This window comes from Lagopus muta, chromosome 1 (assembly GCF_023343835.1).
Source record: "Lagopus muta isolate bLagMut1 chromosome 1, bLagMut1 primary, whole genome shotgun sequence".
Taxonomy (NCBI): Eukaryota; Metazoa; Chordata; class Aves; order Galliformes; family Phasianidae; genus Lagopus; species Lagopus muta.
In genome coordinates this window covers 63,739,790-63,759,158 of record NC_064433.1, presented here as the reverse complement: position 1 = coordinate 63,759,158, position 19,369 = coordinate 63,739,790, and the positions used below count along the sequence as shown (strand labels likewise).

Sequence of the window (19,369 nt, the reverse complement as noted above, 5' to 3'; positions counted from 1 at the left end):
CCAACTGTATCCATAAGAGGATGAAGCAACTCATTAATAACGGATTGGTGGATATGGGAATGATAAACATTACTATACCTAGAAATGCAGGTACAGATTAGGGGGAAAAAGAAAGAGAAAGTTAGAAAATACTATGCAGGAAATACAGTCAGCTCAACGGTCCTGCATTCCTGACTTCCTTATTATTCTCAGAGAAGTTAACCACACACAGACACTGACTGTTTCAACTGAATATTGTTAACAAAAACAGCTCATTCAAGCACAGAATGTGCACCATCAGGCATCATCCAAAGTGTTAAGCACAAGGCAAAGCATCTCACTGTTACACTGTAAACAGCTCAACTTGGAAAAGCACAAGAAACTGAATGAAAGCATTATTTTACTTCAGATTACCCTACCATTTTCAGGTTAAAAAGAACAGGGACAGAGCAGCAATAACAATATCTTCATCTGCGCTTCATAACAGAACAGAATCTTTGGGCACTATCATGTTAAAAGTGCAAGTTTACCTCACTTGGTAAGTTTTAACAAGTCTTCCTGTGACAGCATTTTTCAATTAATGCATTATGTAAGGAAAAATGAATAGGATTGCTCTTAAAATAAAGCATAATATACCTTGCTATGAACCTTACCTTGAAAGGTTTGTCCCCACTGTGTGTCAGCATATGTCTCTGCAACCAACTTTGACTTGTTGAAGGTGTATTATATACTTTGCAACCTTTCCACAAGCAAACAAACACCTGATAAAGTAAAAATGTGGTCAGATTACACAAGTCAAAGAAAACAGTAAAAAGAATTAGCAAAGAAGCCTGCTTCCACAATTCAAATTAGTTCAAAGAATTTTAAACCAACCAGTTATTCTGCAACATAATTCTCACCTCACCAAGGCAAAAACAACTGAAACCACAAGTATTCAAAAATAAAACATGAAAGCCAGGCGATCCTGCAGATAAACACAATTAAGAGCCACAGCTTGCATCTGCACTTTGTATCAGTGTCACCCAAGTACTGAGATATAAAATTTTGTATGATGAAATTTACATTTTCTGGATAGCAAAAATATAAATGATAAAATGATTTCATCTTATAAGCAAGAAATAACTTCATTCCTTAAGAAGGCAAAGTTGAAGTCTTAATTAAAACCCAGCTGTTTAAATATAAGTTTTATACTATAGAATATTGGATAACCCTAGTTAAGGTTTTAAGTTCACTTCCTGATGAATAAAATTAAAATCTTCCATAGGATTTAAAATCTATGGGTGTTTAGCTATTTCCATGTACAGATTAGTCACACGCACAATAGTGCATTAAAGGGAGTAGAACTTACTCATGCTGCTTTTCTCTCTCTCCTCTCATTGTGTCTATCTATAACCTAGAGAATAAAAAAGCTCAATGAACTTGGCTTTCATCAGAAATTCCTCAACAAGTCTGTGTGTGAAGGGAGGTACAGCCCCAATTTTTAGCAGCAGAATACAGTCCCCAGGAATAGCATTGTCCAAAATACTTTCAGAATACCTTTCAGAACTGCAAGCAACTAATTGGATTTGAGTTTCTTGTTCTCTTTCAGAGATTAAAAAACTGAACCTTCAAAAGACTGTACTTTCAAAACAAAAGCATAGCCAGAGGAGTGCTATGTGCTTGCTATGTAACATACAGATACCCCAGCTTACGAATGCAAAGCTGGAAAACCTTGTATGCCTATGTGACTGATCAAGGTCTACTGACCCATGAGGCCTAACTTTCTGATGTTTTGGTGTCTGCTGCTTCTGAGCTTTAAGTTCTCCCTGTAGGCACTGGAATTTTCAGATTCCTGGAACTGAAACAGTTACTTCATTGTCCCATTATCTCCATCATCAACTGCAGAGCATCCAGGAAGGAACTACTATGAAACAACAGGTTGTTGAAACACAATCTCTGCAGAAAACACGCACTTGGTTTTACAGCAATGCACAAGAAACTCCAGCAAGGCCTTTTGGGAACATGTGTCCAAGGGCTGTATCCAAAATATTTCTAACAAAACATTTCAGGGAGGTAAAACTATTATTCCATTAGTGTATCCTGGGCATTCATGATTCTATATGGAGTGGAAGCGTTATCTTAGTATTAGCTTAGAAAAAAATATATACATTACAACCATAAAAGCAACGTGATAAGCATGCTTAAAAGTTCCCAGTAAGCATTTACTACTACTTTTCTTCAAGTTTATAGTCACTGAGCTGATTAAGTTTTGAAAACCAATGAAACCCCCAAGAACATGCACCACTTAACCGCCTCACCAGCAGATGGCGAACCAATCCTTGGAAGAAAACATCATTCTCCTGCCAGAGCATCCAGTGGAGAAACTTTACAACAAATAAATCAACTCCACCGAGGGGAATAAAACAAGTGCGAACTGAACACAGTAATCAGGCACACAGCGTTACCTACAGCTGTCTCTTTCAAAAAGATGAATACAGTGGCATTTTCTAAGTAAAAATATCCACAAATCACACCACACTGAACATAAACACACAAATACAACATAGAACATTTTTCTGGATTTTCAATCTCTTCTTGAGCAATGAAAATGGGTCACGGGTGGGACAAAGGTCACCAAAGATGCATTTGCATGAAATTCCACAGGATACGGATACATCTCATCCACTTAATTGTTTCATCCAGGACACACGTAACGCTTTTGTAAACCTACAAATAGAATTACAAAGTCTATCTTATGGGTGACTAAGAAGTTGGCACATCGGTCAGATGATTCTGCCTGGAGTTTGGACTGAAAAAAAGTCACTAAATATCAAGCTGAAAGTTCAGTCATAACAAATAACATTAGCTAAATGCAGCCAATGAGTCACAGCCACCACTGTGACCCAATTAAAGAAGTACAGAGTTAATATTACGCCACTTGGATATTATTTAAAACCTTAAAATTGTGAGACCTACCAAAACCACATCACTTAACCACGTATTAAACTGAAATACGTACTTCAATTAAAAAAAAATACTAGATGCAGTTACATTGAAGATGTAAGACCTGCCGTCAGTACAAACAGAACTGTTTTGCTAAGACTTGTACTCCCAAAACAACCCATCTTACTTCTGTCTTACATTTATCCATACATATTTTATTACTAACAGGACTCCCATTTGTAAAAATAATCAGGATGTGACTTAGCCTGAGTTAACATGCAGCAACACATACACTAGAAGTTCCAAGAAAATTAATTCCAAGTATTTCTATATAAACCAGCATTTCAGGCTGCTGAGAAGTTACTAAACCTATTAAAAATTCAATAGATTCAATTATTTTATTAAGAACATATTTTCTTAAAGCTACCCATTCAAACAAAACCATAGAATGGAAAAATAGAGCAAATTGTGTAGAACACAACAGCTCAATACCCAATGCCACATTGCTGAGGGCCTAACCTCAGTTGTCACTAGCTACAGAATAGATATTTTATAACATAAAATTACTACTGTCATTAAGAAGTGCAATATCAGTAACTAAGGAAGAAAAGAAAGAACACAAACCCCTCCTCGCTGACCATCCACATGTATGGAGCGAATATGATCTGCCAAATCCGGGCTGGAGCTGAAGCAAGCGTGGCAGTGATCCCAGCAACAGTTATAAGCAATGCTTTTTGCAGAGGAGGCAGGACCTCCTTGTCCATTCATCATCACCGGAGTTGAACGTCCACTGGAAATTGTGCTGTCTACATCCATAATAGTGCTGCTTATGCTGCAAGAAGAAAGTTCGTGTTTGTTACAAACTTTATTTGTTCCATTAACCTTTATGGCACTGCATCAGATTCATTTAGGTCAAAAAGGATATCTTACACGTTTATTTATTACGGTTCATCATCTTGAACAAAGCATTTAGTCAGAAAATAGCCACTATCACTGTACTGTATAACTTATAGACAGCAGCAACAAAAGAGAGGGCCGGAAAGTTCTTCCCCACTCAATAACTTGCCAGAAAGTCTTGTGTGGTTGCAGCTACTCCTAAGCCACATCACTCACTCCTTATTTTTACTCAGGGGATGAGGGGAAAGCATGTGTGGTCAGACCAGAGATGTATCTACACCTATAACCACAAATGACCCTGAAGTTTTACAGGATGGTGAAGACTCCCACACTTAATTATTTGGTCTGGTAGTCTGCATGTCTATCAGATGCGTTGAGTAAATTAATGATTTGACCTTGTTTTGGGTTATTGGTTTGGCAGCTTTTTTTTTTTTTTTTTTAGGGGATGTGGGGAAGGCTGGGGAAGTAGTTTGCAAACACGTCAGCAGCAACTGTAGGAACATGGACAGCAGGGTCACTTTTTATCAGATGTTCTGTTATGTGTCATGACAGATACAGAGCCGAGAATGAAACTGGACCAGAAAAAAAAACCTGAAGTGTTCTTTCCATGTTAGAGGTAGACGGATGTTGCTTCTGGATAAAAATTAAATAGCTACAGACATGCCTTTTTTTTAACCTAGTAAACAGACTCATTACCTTTTAGAACCCTTCATGTTTGTCTTCCATAAAGCCACAGAATTAGAGGACAGCTCATCTTTGAAAGGATCTCAGGGAGCTACTTAGTCATAGTTCCTGCTCAAATACAAGCAAGTAAGATTGCTGGTGGCCTTCTACAATTAACTTTTTAATGGGTATTTTCAAAGCCTGAAGTTTCTGCTACCTTTCTAAAATGTTTTCCCAAACATCTGATTAACCCCACTGTGGAAAAAGTGAATAATTTCCTAACATCTCATCAGATTCCCTAGTGTTGCAACTTCAGTCTGTTGCCATCTTCTTCACTTCACAGTTGACAACTCCAGCTTCTCCTTTGCTATACATTGCTTATCAGTAATAAAACAGCAATAACCCTCCCATTCTTATTCTAAAACTGAAGAAACCCAACCTCTCAGCCTCTCCATGCACAGCATTTACTTCAGCTTTCTAACCAGCTTGGGGGCACTCCACTGGATGCACTCCAGTACATCACTATCTTGGAGGCATCTGCTCAAATAGAGCAATCCAGACGCAGTTTCAAATGTGCCAGGTAAAGAGGAAGAACTGCTTCTGTTGACCTAATAGATGCACCTTCTCTAGTACAGTCTAGTACGTGGCACTGATATTTACTTCAGTGTCTTTACGTAAGTCCTTAGTCAGTCTTCTGAGTAAAATGCAAGGAAAAAATAAAAATCAAATGGCATTACTTCAAAAGAAATGTTGTTCCACATTTCCGATGCCATACTCACAACCATTCTATAACATATTTTGACATGGATGAAACAAAAACTGCACCATTATTCAAAATCAGAAGATATTACCAGCACATCTGTTCTTTTGCTTTAAAGTAATTTCACAGAATGGTCCAGGTTGGAAGGGACCTCAAAGGATCACGAATCTCCAACCTCCCCTGCCACAGGCAGGGCTACCAACCTCCACATTTAATACTAGACCAGGCTGCCCAGGGCCCCATCCAACCTGGCCTAGGAAACTCATTTCATCATACCTCTTTTTTCCTTTAATCACTGCTAGCTAGCATCTTTTTCCCGATTTCAAAATTCTAATTTCCCTTATTTGTATTTTTCCCCTCCTCAACCATAGGCATTTCATCATGTTTGTCAATATCAAATGTCATGCTTTAGTTATAACACACTCCCTTTAGAAAGCTTTCCAGTTAGAACATATCCTGAGCAATTCCTTTAGGAAAAAAAAAAAAAAGAAAAGAAAAAAAAGCGAAGTTCTTGAGACCTTGTCAACAGGTTTTTGTTTGTATAGAAGTCTATTAAACATGAATTTGCTAAATATTATATAAATACCATCTTCTATTTTTCAATTTAAAAAAAAAAAGACCTAACCCCTTACAAGGCGTGCCTTCTCCCCATGAAAGCCACACTGGTTTCTTTCTGCTCCATGACATTTTTCCACATGCCCATTATTTATTTTGCTCCTTTTTCTATATCCTGAAAACGTACAGCTTTCCATGCCCCACATCTCACCCCATCTTCTTTCTTCTGTACACACAGTAACCTTGGTTCCTTTCATAACACAGGCTCACAGTGATAAAGTAAAAGTGGCCAACAGAAGCTTACAGATACAGTTTTGAACCTGTTCCATGTTTCTGTCTTTTCTCATAAGTCTAATTTATAATCACCAGAACGTTCCAAAAATTCAACTGGAGCTGACTTGAACCTACAGGCTCAACAATGCTAAGAGTCTCTAACTACAAAATACTAGTAACAGCTGTTAGCATCCCTCTAGGAAGATACCAAACTTTGAAGTATAAAGTACGTTGCAAGCAATCACATTTCTCCCCCAGTGCCAGGTCTGTAATAGATGTACCAGGAGACTGACATTTCCACCTTCCTTATCTGCTATCTATGCCAAAAGTTATTCCTGAAAGTAAAATCTGTAAAATCAGGTTACGAAAGCAAAAACTACTGACAGCCCGCAGTCTTCCCTTGTGGTTAAGACCACCAATGGTATCCTGGGGCGGATTAAAAAGAGCATGTCCAGCAGGTTGAGGGAGGTGATCTTCCTCCTTACTCTGTTCAAGTGTGGCCACATCTGGAGTACTGTGTTCAGTTCTGGGCTCCTCAGGTCAAGAAGACAGGGAACTTCTAGAGAGAGTCCAGTGGAGGACCACAGAGGTTATGAGGGGTCCGGAGCATGTCCTCAGGAGGAAAAGCTGCAAGACCTGGGGCTATACTCAGCCTGGAGATAGGCAGGAATGAAGTGCATGGGGCCAGGCTCTTTTTGAAGGTGCCCAACAACAGAACAAAGGGCAAGGGGCACAAACTGGAACACAGACAGTTCAATCAGAACATCAGGAAAAACTTCTTTACTGTGAGGGTGACAAGAGCACTCTAACAAGCTGCCCAGAGCAGTTGTGGAGTCTCCTCCTCTGCATACACTCAAAACCCATTTGGACATTTTTCTGTACAACCTATGGTAGGGAAGTTGCTTTAGCAGAAGTGTTGTACTGGAAGATCTCCAGAGGTCCCTTCCAATCCCTATGACTCTGTGAAGAAAAATAAGGTTACTTAATAACATACCTTTCCTCCGATACATCCAAGTTCTGGAGCTATCCTAAAAATTTTCTCAAAATCAGCATTCAGAAATAGTTTTGAATGCATATGAGATGGCACACAGCCTGACCAATTCTGAATATAGTACCGTGACACTGACCTGTGGTTCCAACAGGGAGTTGCTTAATTAAGGACAGCAAAGCACTACAGGTGCCCTATTAATGCAATAGCTTCTTCAGATCATTTCAAGCAGACAAATAACCCTAACTTTATCATGGTTGACAGCTACTAAAGTATGGAGTTTTATCCATGTTTTAAACAGGAGCTAAAGCTTCCAAGATTTGTACAGTCGAGTCCATTTTTCTATATCCACTGCAAGCATCAGGACCATTCTCAAAAACCCTACACACAGGCATTGACAAACACTTGTCTAAGAAGGGGTATGGACCTGATAACCAGGACAGACCAACAATGATTATTCAGCATGGTTCTCTCAAAGGTTCACTGCTTCTAAAGCCTGGTCTGAAAGGTGAAAATAACAAGAAACACAACCCAGTACAAATTCTATGAAGGACAAAGTACACACCATCTGCATACATGTGTTTGGTTGCACAAGCATGCAATCTGAAGAATTTCGCTAAGCTGTAATACAAAAATTAATTGAGCAACCTACAGCATGAGACAGCTACTGATGTTGTAAGTGCAATGCAACAAACACAGACTTGACAATACAAAACCACAGGTCTCTTCATTTTTACAGATCAGGAAATGCAAATTCAAGGGTTTCTTTCTTTCTTTCTTTCTTTCTTTTTTTAATCTTCAAAATGCTATTCTACTTGTAGAAAACTATCCTTACTTCTGAAGAAAAATATGCAAGAGCTGGAACTAGTGATACTGATCCAGCCAAAGGTACTATGATAAATAGGTGTGTTAATGACACAAGAAATCAGCAACACTTAGAAAGCTAATCTGATTGTAATAGTTAATGTTGCTTTGTTTAGCTCTAATAGCCTAAGTGCTTGCTAAAGGCTAACAGATTAGAATTACATCCCTGGAGGTATTTAAGACAGGTGTGGACATGACAGTAAGGGACATATGTTAGTGGTGGGACTTGCTAAATCAGGTTGACCATTGGACTTGATGATTTTGAAGGTCTTTCCCAACCTAGATTATTCAACGGCTGCTATCAAAATTAAGTATTAGAAGAACAGGGACAAAAAGAAGGTTGCCCATAGCATTTCAAAACAAGTAGCATATAGAATTTCTTGGAAGTTTATCTTCAAGTGTTACATTGGACTACAGTTCTTCAGTGTGTGCAAGACAAAGTAAAAAGGAACTGAAATTCCGCTTGGTGATAGTAGGTCAGTACTTCATTTAACAGAAGTCATTCCCTTCTTCTAGCTTGCATAACTAAGACACTAAAAGTATAGATGAATAGTGCTGTAACAGGGCCTAAACAGCTTAATTGCTTAAAAACAAAATCATCAGGGTCACACAATAAGGGATCATTTTCTGGTTGTTCTCTCAACAAGCTCCCCTAAAAAGCAAGAAACACTGCTCTGACATGCCTTTTCTAAAAATAACCAAGTAAAAAAACCCTCCAATAGTCTTTTTATTTTGTACCTCCAAAAGCGATCAATTTTAGGTTATCAGCTGCCTAACAGTACTCCAATAATTAAAAAAAAAAAAAAAATTTCAAACTTTTATTCCATCTCACTTAGTGAGTTCTGGGTCAGTCAGGAGAGACAATGAAGAGAATCAATGAAAGACCAGCAACATCTTTCCTCTCTGGCATGCTTTGTACAGCAGAAGTACATGCACATTTTGTCTAGTAGGCCAAACATTGAGAAAATATCAAGAAGCTTTTCAAATAAAGTTTGTAGATACATCACATCAGGGAAACACTGACTTGGAAGACCACTTGACTTTCAATTGCTATTTCAAGATCAAGGAGAAAAACGATGATGGGTTTCGTAAACAGAACTGTGGCTGCTGCTTAAGTCTATGAGGATTTAATTGCAACATTTTTTCCTCAGCCTGCTGATTTACCTACTATTTACTGGGATCTCAGAAAGGGCATGAGAGCAATGTGTGCCTGCACACATTCCATCTTTTTGCCTAGCCTGCTTTTGCCTAGCCCACTAGAGTCCTGACATCAACCCAGCAGAAACAGGGCTGGACTACTACAGCAGCGTCTGTGTATCTTTCAATCCCTGAATAGGGCTTTCCAATCCAATCTGACCTTGGATCACGCTGTGTAGAAAAAGTTCCATAACAAAAGGGAAGGTAGTAGTGGTAAGTACATCTCCTTCTGCACCACTTTCTTTTTGCTCTATCCTTTAATATCCACGGAGCGTGTAAGTGAGAGCGTAATAATATGCATCAGAGAGAACAGCGCGAAGTAAAGAAGGAAGACATTCTGGTAAACTAAAGGTAAAGAAAAGATATTGAAACAAACTGTAGCTAAGAAATTGAAAACAATTTTTTCCCAGTTCTTTTTTTCTCCCCTCTAAGTCCTTTCTCCTCAGCCGCGAGATCTGTTTAAATCCTGACTGCCACTATCAAAGCAGAATGACACTAGTTCAACTTAAGCGCTTGTGGCATTCCCCTATTGCTAGTGACAGACAGGTCTGGGTTTGCTCCCGAGCTGTAAGCAGGCTTCAGCTCTATTGTAATGGATCTATAGACCATAGCCTGATGAAGAACATTAGACATTTGAGTTTCAGAGAGTTCAACTCAGGGGTCATCCCTAACAATAGAGCATCAAAAACAGTCACTGCTGGAGAGAGCCTGCATACACAATAGCTGTTTTTAAGAAGCATCGTTCAAAAGACTGACTAATTACTAAAATTTAAAACTGTTACAGCGAGCACAACGTAGTCTTCCAGACTGTTTTTCCCTACTTTCATCCTAATCCAAGTACCAGAATGAACCGTAAGTTAAAATCACAGCCCTAGGGGCAAGAACTGAATGCTGTTCCAAATCTCCTCTCTACACCAACACCTAATTTTACCAGTGCTGGCAAACAATGCTTTCCAGATGTACCAAGGTAGAATGGAAAGTACTGCATCTTCTCAGAAGAGCTGAACCTTTTTCCTTTATTATGGCCAGCAACTTGGAAACGAAACTGATATTTAAAGTGTATTCATTAAGCAACACAATTAACGTAAGCTTAACTAAAGGAATCGTTACCTCAAAGGCACTGTTGGAGGTCTTATTTTTACATTTTAGCTGAAAATAATCATGCTGATAATGAGGATGTATTAAGACATTTATTTAAGCATCACTTTCATGTTAAAACATTCATACCTGCACAATCTATGCTGAATGTGAATCAAATGCATCTAACTGATTAATTCAGTCCAAACCGTGTTCAGAAACAATCCTGAGACTGAAACATTAGCAATAATAAATAGAGCAGCAATTGTTAAAAACACACAAGGTTTCTTCTAGGATATCCAATTTTAGATTATTATTCTCCTTTAAGGATCTGAACAAAATTAAGCTATTGTTGGAATTGCGTAAGTACAAGTATTTCCTTTTGAGGAGAGAAAAATAATCTCCAAATTCATCCCAATTTAAAATGCACATATTTCAAACCACATAACTTACCACATGCACATTTGGGCACTAACTGCTGTGTACAGTTAAATGCGAATGAAAATATAATGAGCCTGTGATTTAATGCACTACAAAAAATGGTGTATTGCACATCATTCCTGACACACACTTAGCTCTCTGAGTTGATTGATTTCCTCACAACTGCAAGTAATCCCTTCTATTGAATTTAATGAATGAAATGCCCCAATTTCTTCCCCCACACCCCCCCCCCCCTTTTTTTTTTTTTTTGGTTAATCTTTCAGAACAACAGACAGTAGGGGTTTAGAAATAGTATCAACAAAAAAAAAAAAAACAGAAGCAGCAAGAACAGCATAACTGCATTTTCACTTTCCGTGAGACCCCATTAGCCACCGGGTACCAAGCACATGCACAAAAGCCCAATCAATTTACAACTATATTTTTAATGTCTGCTACCCATATTCCCCACAGACCTTAACTGAAGTAACCTTCCCTCAGGCAAAATTCAGACCTAACAGATGGGCCTTACACCAGGCCCTTGAGGGTCAACAAGCAGTTCTGTCTGATCAACAGGAGCTCATTGCAGAGTTACAGTACCTCCACTGAGAATGCTCAGCATCCAGTCCCCAGATGTTCAGTACGTAAGCAAAAAGGACCCAGATGATCGCAGCTAACATCAAGGGAAATGACTTTGATGGTTCCTATCATAAATAACCTCATCTTGCAACACAGTAATTTTAAAAACCAACACACATTTCAGAGAACATACACCGCAGCATTGCTAAAACCAACACCACAGAGCAGCCATCAAGCCACGCTAAATGTGACCGATTAATCTTCTAAAATACATAGTGCTGATCAAGTCGTAAAGCATCAAATCTACAGAAGATTGCCTCTGACTAGATGAAAGCATAATTAGCATTCAAGAATCCAAATACTACACATCTCACTGGAAGTAGGTGAATATTTTAAGGATAAAAAACACCCCGCTAATTTATTTAGCTTCACTAGCCTGTGAAATACCTTGTCATTTCTACACGAAGCTTCAGCTACTTCGTCCTGATCCATATGAAGGAAGCTTAAAGAGGATTGAACTGGAAAACTCAGAGGAGGAATATAAAAACAAACAAACAAACAAAACCACTGAGAATAATGGAAACCAAATAGCAGAGGTTTCTTACAACAGCTTCAAGGGTTAAAACTTGGAATTCCAAAAGAAAAGCTTTTACAATGTGAAAGACCAAATCACAATTAGGTACTAATCCCAAAACAAAACAAACAGCATCAATCCGGATCATTCAATTACAAATGCCAAATCAAAACAAAACAAAAACTGAAAGGAAAAAAATTGAGGCTCTTAGTGACACATCAGAGCTCTACATTGCCTTCATGCTGCCAGGAAAAGTCAAGAGAGAAAAGGTTCACAAGCTTCCCAACCTTTCCAAAACAAGTAGAAGTCTGGGGCACAGAACAGACCGCACAGCAGCTTCTCTGCCTTTTTAAAGCCAACAAATTCAGACATTATTTACATTATTTCCTACAGACTTCCTATGTAATCAACATATTAGTGAAGACAAATCCTCACAAAGATTGAAAACAAGCAAGTGGTCAATCCTGAGCTCCTAACCTTGACAGAAAACTCAAGCAACTGTCTTAGAATTTTTTCCCTAACATATCTATCATTTCCAAACACAGAAGCAATGATACATTCCCAAGTAGCATCACGTGATTAACTCTCATTTCATCTTCTATTTTCAGCAATAGGATGCGTAGATCAAAGGTGCAAAAATCTGAAGCAGGAGACAACTTTAGAGGTACAACTGACCTCAGTACTGCTCAACACCCCAAATTACTAAATTGGCCCTTGAGTCAGAAGCAAGTAAGAATAAATTCAAGTGGCTCTGCATTAAGATTCAACTGTTGCTGACTTCCAAGGAATATAAAGTAAACTTCACTGCCAACCTCTTCACAGTGCTTATTCTATCAGAACATCAAAAATCAGGATTATCAGTATTCAGTACAACACAGTGCTAAGCACAGCCATACACATGCGTCCAAGCAGACTTAGATTTCATTGTGTTATGATCTCCAAATGATTACGTCAAGTTAAAAGTGAGATTGAAACAGTTCACAAAACGAGAGAATACCATGAGACAGAAGAACGGTGAACTTGAACACTCACCTGATCTTTTTTGTTCTCCTTCCTGTCTTTGGTGAGTTTGATGATTTACACAAGCAACGCATATGCTTCTACTACTACGTTTCTAGAATTATCAATTTAATTCTCCAAATTGAACATTGGTGCTCCATAAACAAATCAGCTCCCCATACTTTATTGGACACATTTTGACTGCAGCACAGAAATGCCATAAAGCTATGGAGCTCCTATAAGTATATTTTGTTTGTTTGCTCTTCCATTTATCCAGCAAGTAACCCAGGGACAATCTTCAAAGCAGACAGGAAATAGAGCTACCTGCATTTCTAACAAGTTTTTTGTTGTTGTTTTTAACTGTCTTTAAATAGAACACATCCAAGATAATTTCTTAACTGATAAATCATCAGTTTATGAATTTAAGGAAACCTACTACCAGTAATAAAATACTAGTGCATGCACATAAATCACAATCAAAACAGACTGCAGAATGCTAAATGGCTAAAAAGAGAAGGATAGTATTCATAGCAACAACAAATGAGAATGCATGGATGAAAACAACCCAGAACTAAGTGAAGTATAAGTCCATCAGTGTGCTTTAAGTCAGTATCTTCCACTCACACCTGTTTTAGCAACTCCTACCCACAAAGCCCACTGATAACCAGACAGCACAACTCCACAGCTGTTCAGAGGCAAGGAAAAAAAACCTAATCAACACACACACACAGAAAAAAAACAGTAGATGTCAGCAAAATTATTTTGTGAAAGTCGAGGGGAATTAACCTAGCAAGTAAGAGGTGCATTCTAAAAACACTAAAGATAGTAAAAGAAAAGTGTAGGACTTAGTGACATAGCATTTTCCAAAAGCACCTTCAGGGTCTTTCTACCTTTAAGTAAAAAGAAAACCATAAGGCACCTTCTGAACATGTGGAAGGGAATGGAAGGGAGGAGAAAGACCATAACCCAACCTGCGTGAGCTAAGAAAGCACTAACTCCCTTTGAAGCACTTGTCTCCTTAGTCATTTGGATGCTTTGACTTTTCTTCAATTCAACCTATACTTCACACAAGTGAAGTTATTCTGACACAAATTTCTCATAAGGAAAAAAAAACTAAGAAATGTTCTGTGCTGCTTTGGCTCACCTTGAGCACTGTGTGCAGTTTCGTATGCCACAAAATAAGAAGGACATAAAACTATGAGAGAGCACCCAAAGGAGACCCAACCCAAGTTGGAGAAGGGTCTGGAAGGCAAGATGTGCGAGGAGCAGCTGAGGGCCCTGGGTTCTGCAGAGGAGCTGAGGGCAGGCCTGATGGCGGCTGCAGCTCCTCACAGGGAGCGGAGGGGCAGCGCTGAGCTCTGCTGTGTGACAGCGACAGGGCCAAGGGAACGGCATGGAGATGTCAGGGGAGGGCAGCTGGGGGTCAGGGGCACTGCCCCAGGCTGATGGAGTTCGAGGTGCTTTTGGCCAGCGCTTTCAGATACAACGTTTGGATTTTGGATGGTGCTGTGCGGAGCTAGGACTTGGATTCAGTGATCCTTGTGAATCCCATCTAACCCAGGATATTCTGTGATTCTATACATCAATCCTACAAACAAGCCTGCAAAACTACTTAACATCTGAATGGGTATATTGCTAAGAAATCAACCTAGGAGAAAATACATCAGTCAGGAGAGAATTTTGTACAGCATGACAACTGGTAGTATTTAAAAACATGTTTTGAAATTCTTCTTGAAGCAGTTGCTAATTTTAGAGTAAAACTGTTTCTAGATTAGGTGTAAATACCAAGAAAAGGGAACAGTATTGCAAACACTTCATTTTAACAGTATTAGACTGGGAGAAGGTAGAAAAGCTCTTCAAGACTGAAATCAAAGGAATTTAAAATAGCAAACATGTACAGGAAACAAAACACAGCTGAGAAAGTGTGTTATGAATCACCACCTCTCCGGAGCTGCTTCCACTCTCCTGGATCACCTACTTTGATTATTTAGATTGTCAGCCACAGAGTATTTGGGCTCATGCATTTACAGAACAAATCCAGGTCATCACCTGAGCTGCAGCATGCAGATCAACAAAAGCAAATATAGTGAGGAAACCTGGAATGCAAAATGTCAGAAGAGCAGTACGAAGTACAGCAGATTAAATATGCACGTTTTGTGAGATGACAGCAACAAGCACATATGCAGAAGCACTACATATATCTAGAAATTGTAAGTGGCTGTATGTTAAAGATACAAGTAACACCTTCATTTCTAGGAAACCATTCATTTCCAACTTGATCATCTTCTTGGAGAGTTAGGAATTTAAATCTTTACCAAAACACATTCAGTAGTTAAATGATTTTTTTTTTTTTTAAAGTGTGCTTTCCACTTCTGAGAATGATATTTAATACTACATCTAATCAGTACTAGAAGTTAAAAGCCTTCAGGTACAACGTCAAAGAAATGCCACCAGTTGTTACCATAACAGCTTCATTCTCCCAGCCTCAGGATGGCTATTCCCACCCTAACCACAAAACTCGGAAAAACAAGCATACATCAAAAGGAACAGAGAAAGAAAAAGGCCAAAACTCCCTATTTCAGTTACCCGTCCTATGACAGGTCAGGTTTGACTTAGAGAAAGATACAGTCCGACACAGCAGCCTTCTGCACCAACTTCATACTTCACTGAAGGGTTGCTAACTGTCAAGTAGTAACCAAGCATCGAAAGCAGAGAAACTAGAGAAGCAGAACTGCACTAACAGACTCAGTTCATAACAGAAAGATCTGAAGGTGTGATTCCGTTCTGTTGGACGCTGAATTAAGTACCGCTTGTATAATTCATCTATGCTACAGTTTGGCATTCAAGTCAGCCTCAGGAAACCTACCCGTGATGTGACAGAAGCAGTTCTGTTTGAAACGAATAAAACTCACTGAAAATTCTCTGCTTACTGCTGGTAATTAAATTGTTTTCTTTGGGCTTTAAGATCTTTCATATTTGGAGCCTGAGTTACAAACACAACAAAATAAACTGTAACAATCAAAATGAGGACTTCACTGCAATTTTACAGGGGAACTGGTAATTTGCACAAGGTGCTGCAAGGAACAACATTAATAATAAGTACAGAGAGTCTTCATGCTGTACTCTTTAATTAAAGTACACTTACTAGCGTGACTATACATGGTGCACCCACGACTACATGACTTTCATGATGGTATCAAATCTTTTGCTTTTATATCACTATCACAGAACTCTGCGTGTGCCCTAGGTAACACTCTGCTAATGAAAGCATCCATTAAAACCAATCAACTGAAGAAGTTTTGGAGAAGATATTTAAGACCTTACATTCTAGTATACAGAGAACTGAGGAATTAAGAAAACGGGGGGAGAGGAGCGGGGAGGCAACACCATTTTGACTGAGAGGCTGCACATTTCTTTCCTCGATGATTTATTTTTTAGTTTTGCAAAATCATAACCTGAGAAAGGCAAACTCCGCTTTAATGCACCGCAAAACAAATGATAGATAGCAGGCATAATATGGAATGTTAATACTTCATTTTCTAAGACAAAAATATCTAAACACATCCATTTTCTAAGCATGAACAACTTTGGACACCAGGCACATAAAGTGATGAAAATGAACCAGTCTTGTAAAAAAAAAAAAAAAACCTGCAACTTTCAGAATTTTCTAGATCTGCCACTTAAAAATAAAGAAAAAAAAAAACAGAAAATGGAGGCCTTGCTATTTGCACAAATAAGTTCCTTGCTCTCCTCTGTTTTCCACTGCTGCACGAGTGAGCAGAGTTTACATTCTCATCTATTTCAAGGATTCCCCACAGTTATTTGCTTCCTTTATGGCAGATACCGATTTCTCACTTCCTGCAGGCTTAGACCTCACATTTTCCTCAAGTTATTACACGTAATTCGTCTCCAAACATAACAAAAAGCGCATCTCACTTTTCTCGCCTTGCAGGAAATCCCTCCAATGCTGCATCTGCTCCCTTCCAAGTCCCATCCACACTTTACACGCTGCAACAAATTTCTCTACCGTTGCCATATCTCAACTGTGCTTATACTTATTCCCATACTGCTCTCTTCCACGTCAGCTTTGTATATTGCTCATTCCCCCACCACTGTTCTCTAAGTGAATGGCATTTTGGTTTTGTTATTAAAAAAGGGTGTAAATATATTAAAGCTATTGGAAAGACACGTAGATCTGAGTAACGCTGGCTACAATGGAATATTTTTACTTCATCACCCAGAAAGTCAGCTTCACCAATGGATGAGTAACTCCAGAAATGAATTATGTCACATCACTGCCAAATGGACGCTCAGGCTGCACGCAACGCACAGCTTAAACGGGCAGTGGAGAGAGAACAAATAAAGCATTGCAGTTCCTTCCACTACTGCTGGGAAATTCCCTAAAGTTGCTCCCCAACCAAAACCCACATTGAAAAGTTACCAGACTTTATGGTGACACAAACTTAAAACAAAAAACACTCAGGCTCATGCTCGATTTGAACATCCACACAAATACCACCTATCTCATACGCTGAATAGGACAACATTTTTCTTAAATTCTGTGAAGGGTATTTAAATGATATTCCAACAGTTCATTACTCCATCCTCCTCCATCTAGTCCACAAGAAGACCTCACGTTAACCACTCAGTTATATCAAGCAATGTCTCTAGTAATAAAGATACTACCTGTTTAATATATCTAAGCTGTTTTATCTTCCTGTCAAAAGCTATTTTCTGCAGTGTCTGAACAGAACAATTACAGAAACAGGAGTTTTACTTTACCGTTTGAAAGCAAATAATAACCTCAACAAATACAGACACAACACACTCAGCAGAATTTTGGAATCTCAGGTCTTTATAGCCCACTGTATCACATCAGCATTACGTACACTTAAAAAAAATTAATGACTTAAACACCTTGCCACGTTAATGAATGATTCTTCACTTCCTGGATAGGAACATGTGAGACTATGCAGCAGAAAGGACTGAAGCATCTTCTAATCTGGTCATACAGATACATGAAGCATACTTATTAGTACCATATGCCTTCCTGACAGTATTTCAGTTTTACTGTTCTGCCTTCATAAACATCACTCTTACCATTCACGTGTAGCTGCCTGCCCAGCCCTGAAAATTATTCACTTTTGAAGGTCTACAGAAAGCATTACATAAGAATTGTATTTAGATCCTTAAAGTACTGATATTTTAAGATCAATCTACATATTAAAAGCATGAAGAAGCTTTCATTTTAAATAAGGTTGGAAAAAAACAAAAAAAAAAACCCACCAAGGTTAGAATCTGGATTTTTCAAGTCTCAGCCTCTCACCAGTCAGCACGTTAGTTTCACTCTGCCTCATTCCATTCCATACAATGAACAAACCCAAGGAAAATCTCAAGTTTTATTATTAAAAAAAAACCACCTTCCTTGAAAAGGCTATTTTCAAGATCAAGAGCTGCTCACTTACTAAATGGGGACAGAACAATAGCATTTCTAGAAGCATTCTACAAGTCTAACGCTTAGTTAGGTTTCCTTGAATAGTATTTTAGTAAGTTTTCTTAGAAAACTGAGGCTTCAGCTGTCATACTGACAGTTCCTCTCAGTAATTGACTTCATTGGTGAATAACAACAGAGGTGATAAAACCTAAAATCGGCTGCTCTGCGAAAAAGATGGACAATAGGAAGGGCTGTGCTTGAGAAAAAGATGGGTCCAGCAACAACTTGTTAAGTCTGTCCTACCAGCTGGTCAGTAAGCACTTGGGCACCAGTCAGCAAAACAGCACATGCAATACCTCTGGCTGAACGTATTCTTCCAGTGCTTCTTGCTTGGTCAGTAAGAGGATGGAGCGAAGGATAAACTTCTAAAAAAGTCTGAAGATTATTTAAGAACAAAAGACCAGAGGAAACGGAAGAGAAATTCACCAAGGTAAAAAAAAAAAAAAAAACAAAAAACACAACACTTCATACAGTTTCATTAGTGAAGTAATTTTTGCTACACATTTTGTTAGAATTGTAATCAAATAAAATCAGATAAAATTTCAGTGAAATTTCAGATTTAATAGCACTTCTGTAACAAACTTTCTGCTAAACAAAATATTTAACTGAGTTCAGTAATCTAACATTAAGTATTTCTAAGTAAATCTCACAGTTCAGCAATAATGCATCACTGAGCTGCAGGCACACCTTCACTGCATTCATCAGCTGATGTATACCCAAATCCATGCATACACGTAGGCCTACTTTTGCAGCCCAGTGATAAACTCAGCTTTTTCTGTAATTAACTGAATCATTCCTCTGGATTTTTAAGACATACCAAATGTTTCTCAGCATTGTACGAAGCTGTCCTGCTCCAGAGAACTGAGCAGAAAGGCATCCATCCTTTCAACGCTTGTCTGAAGCTAAGGAAAGGCACAGGAAAATTACCAACATTCACATGCTGATATTAATCTTTATCTGAAGGATAACTCAACCTGAACACAGATTCTTATCAGTGAGACAGCAGATATGAGCTCACTCAAAATCAGCGGGCAAACTTTCGCACAGCAGTAGAAACACAGCTCGAATCCCAGGAATAAAATGCAATGAGTACATCTGCAGTCATTCCAGACTTTGCACTGCACTCTCATT

At 38.6% G+C, this 19,369-nt stretch overlaps 1 protein-coding gene across 2 annotated transcripts in view; it reads right to left on the bottom strand.

The window, feature by feature from the left end:
- AEBP2 (AE binding protein 2) overlaps positions 1 to 19,369 on the bottom strand; it is a 51,260-nt gene that overhangs the window by 28,177 nt on the left and 3,714 nt on the right. For both annotated transcript variants that reach the window (XM_048941736.1, XM_048941745.1), the window contains exons 2-3: positions 3,526 to 3,733; positions 633 to 740 (exon numbers count right to left, since the gene is read on the bottom strand). In XM_048941736.1, coding sequence (XP_048797693.1) covers positions 633 to 740; positions 3,526 to 3,733 — 316 coding nt within the window. The remainder of the gene's footprint in view (positions 1 to 632; positions 741 to 3,525; positions 3,734 to 19,369) is intronic.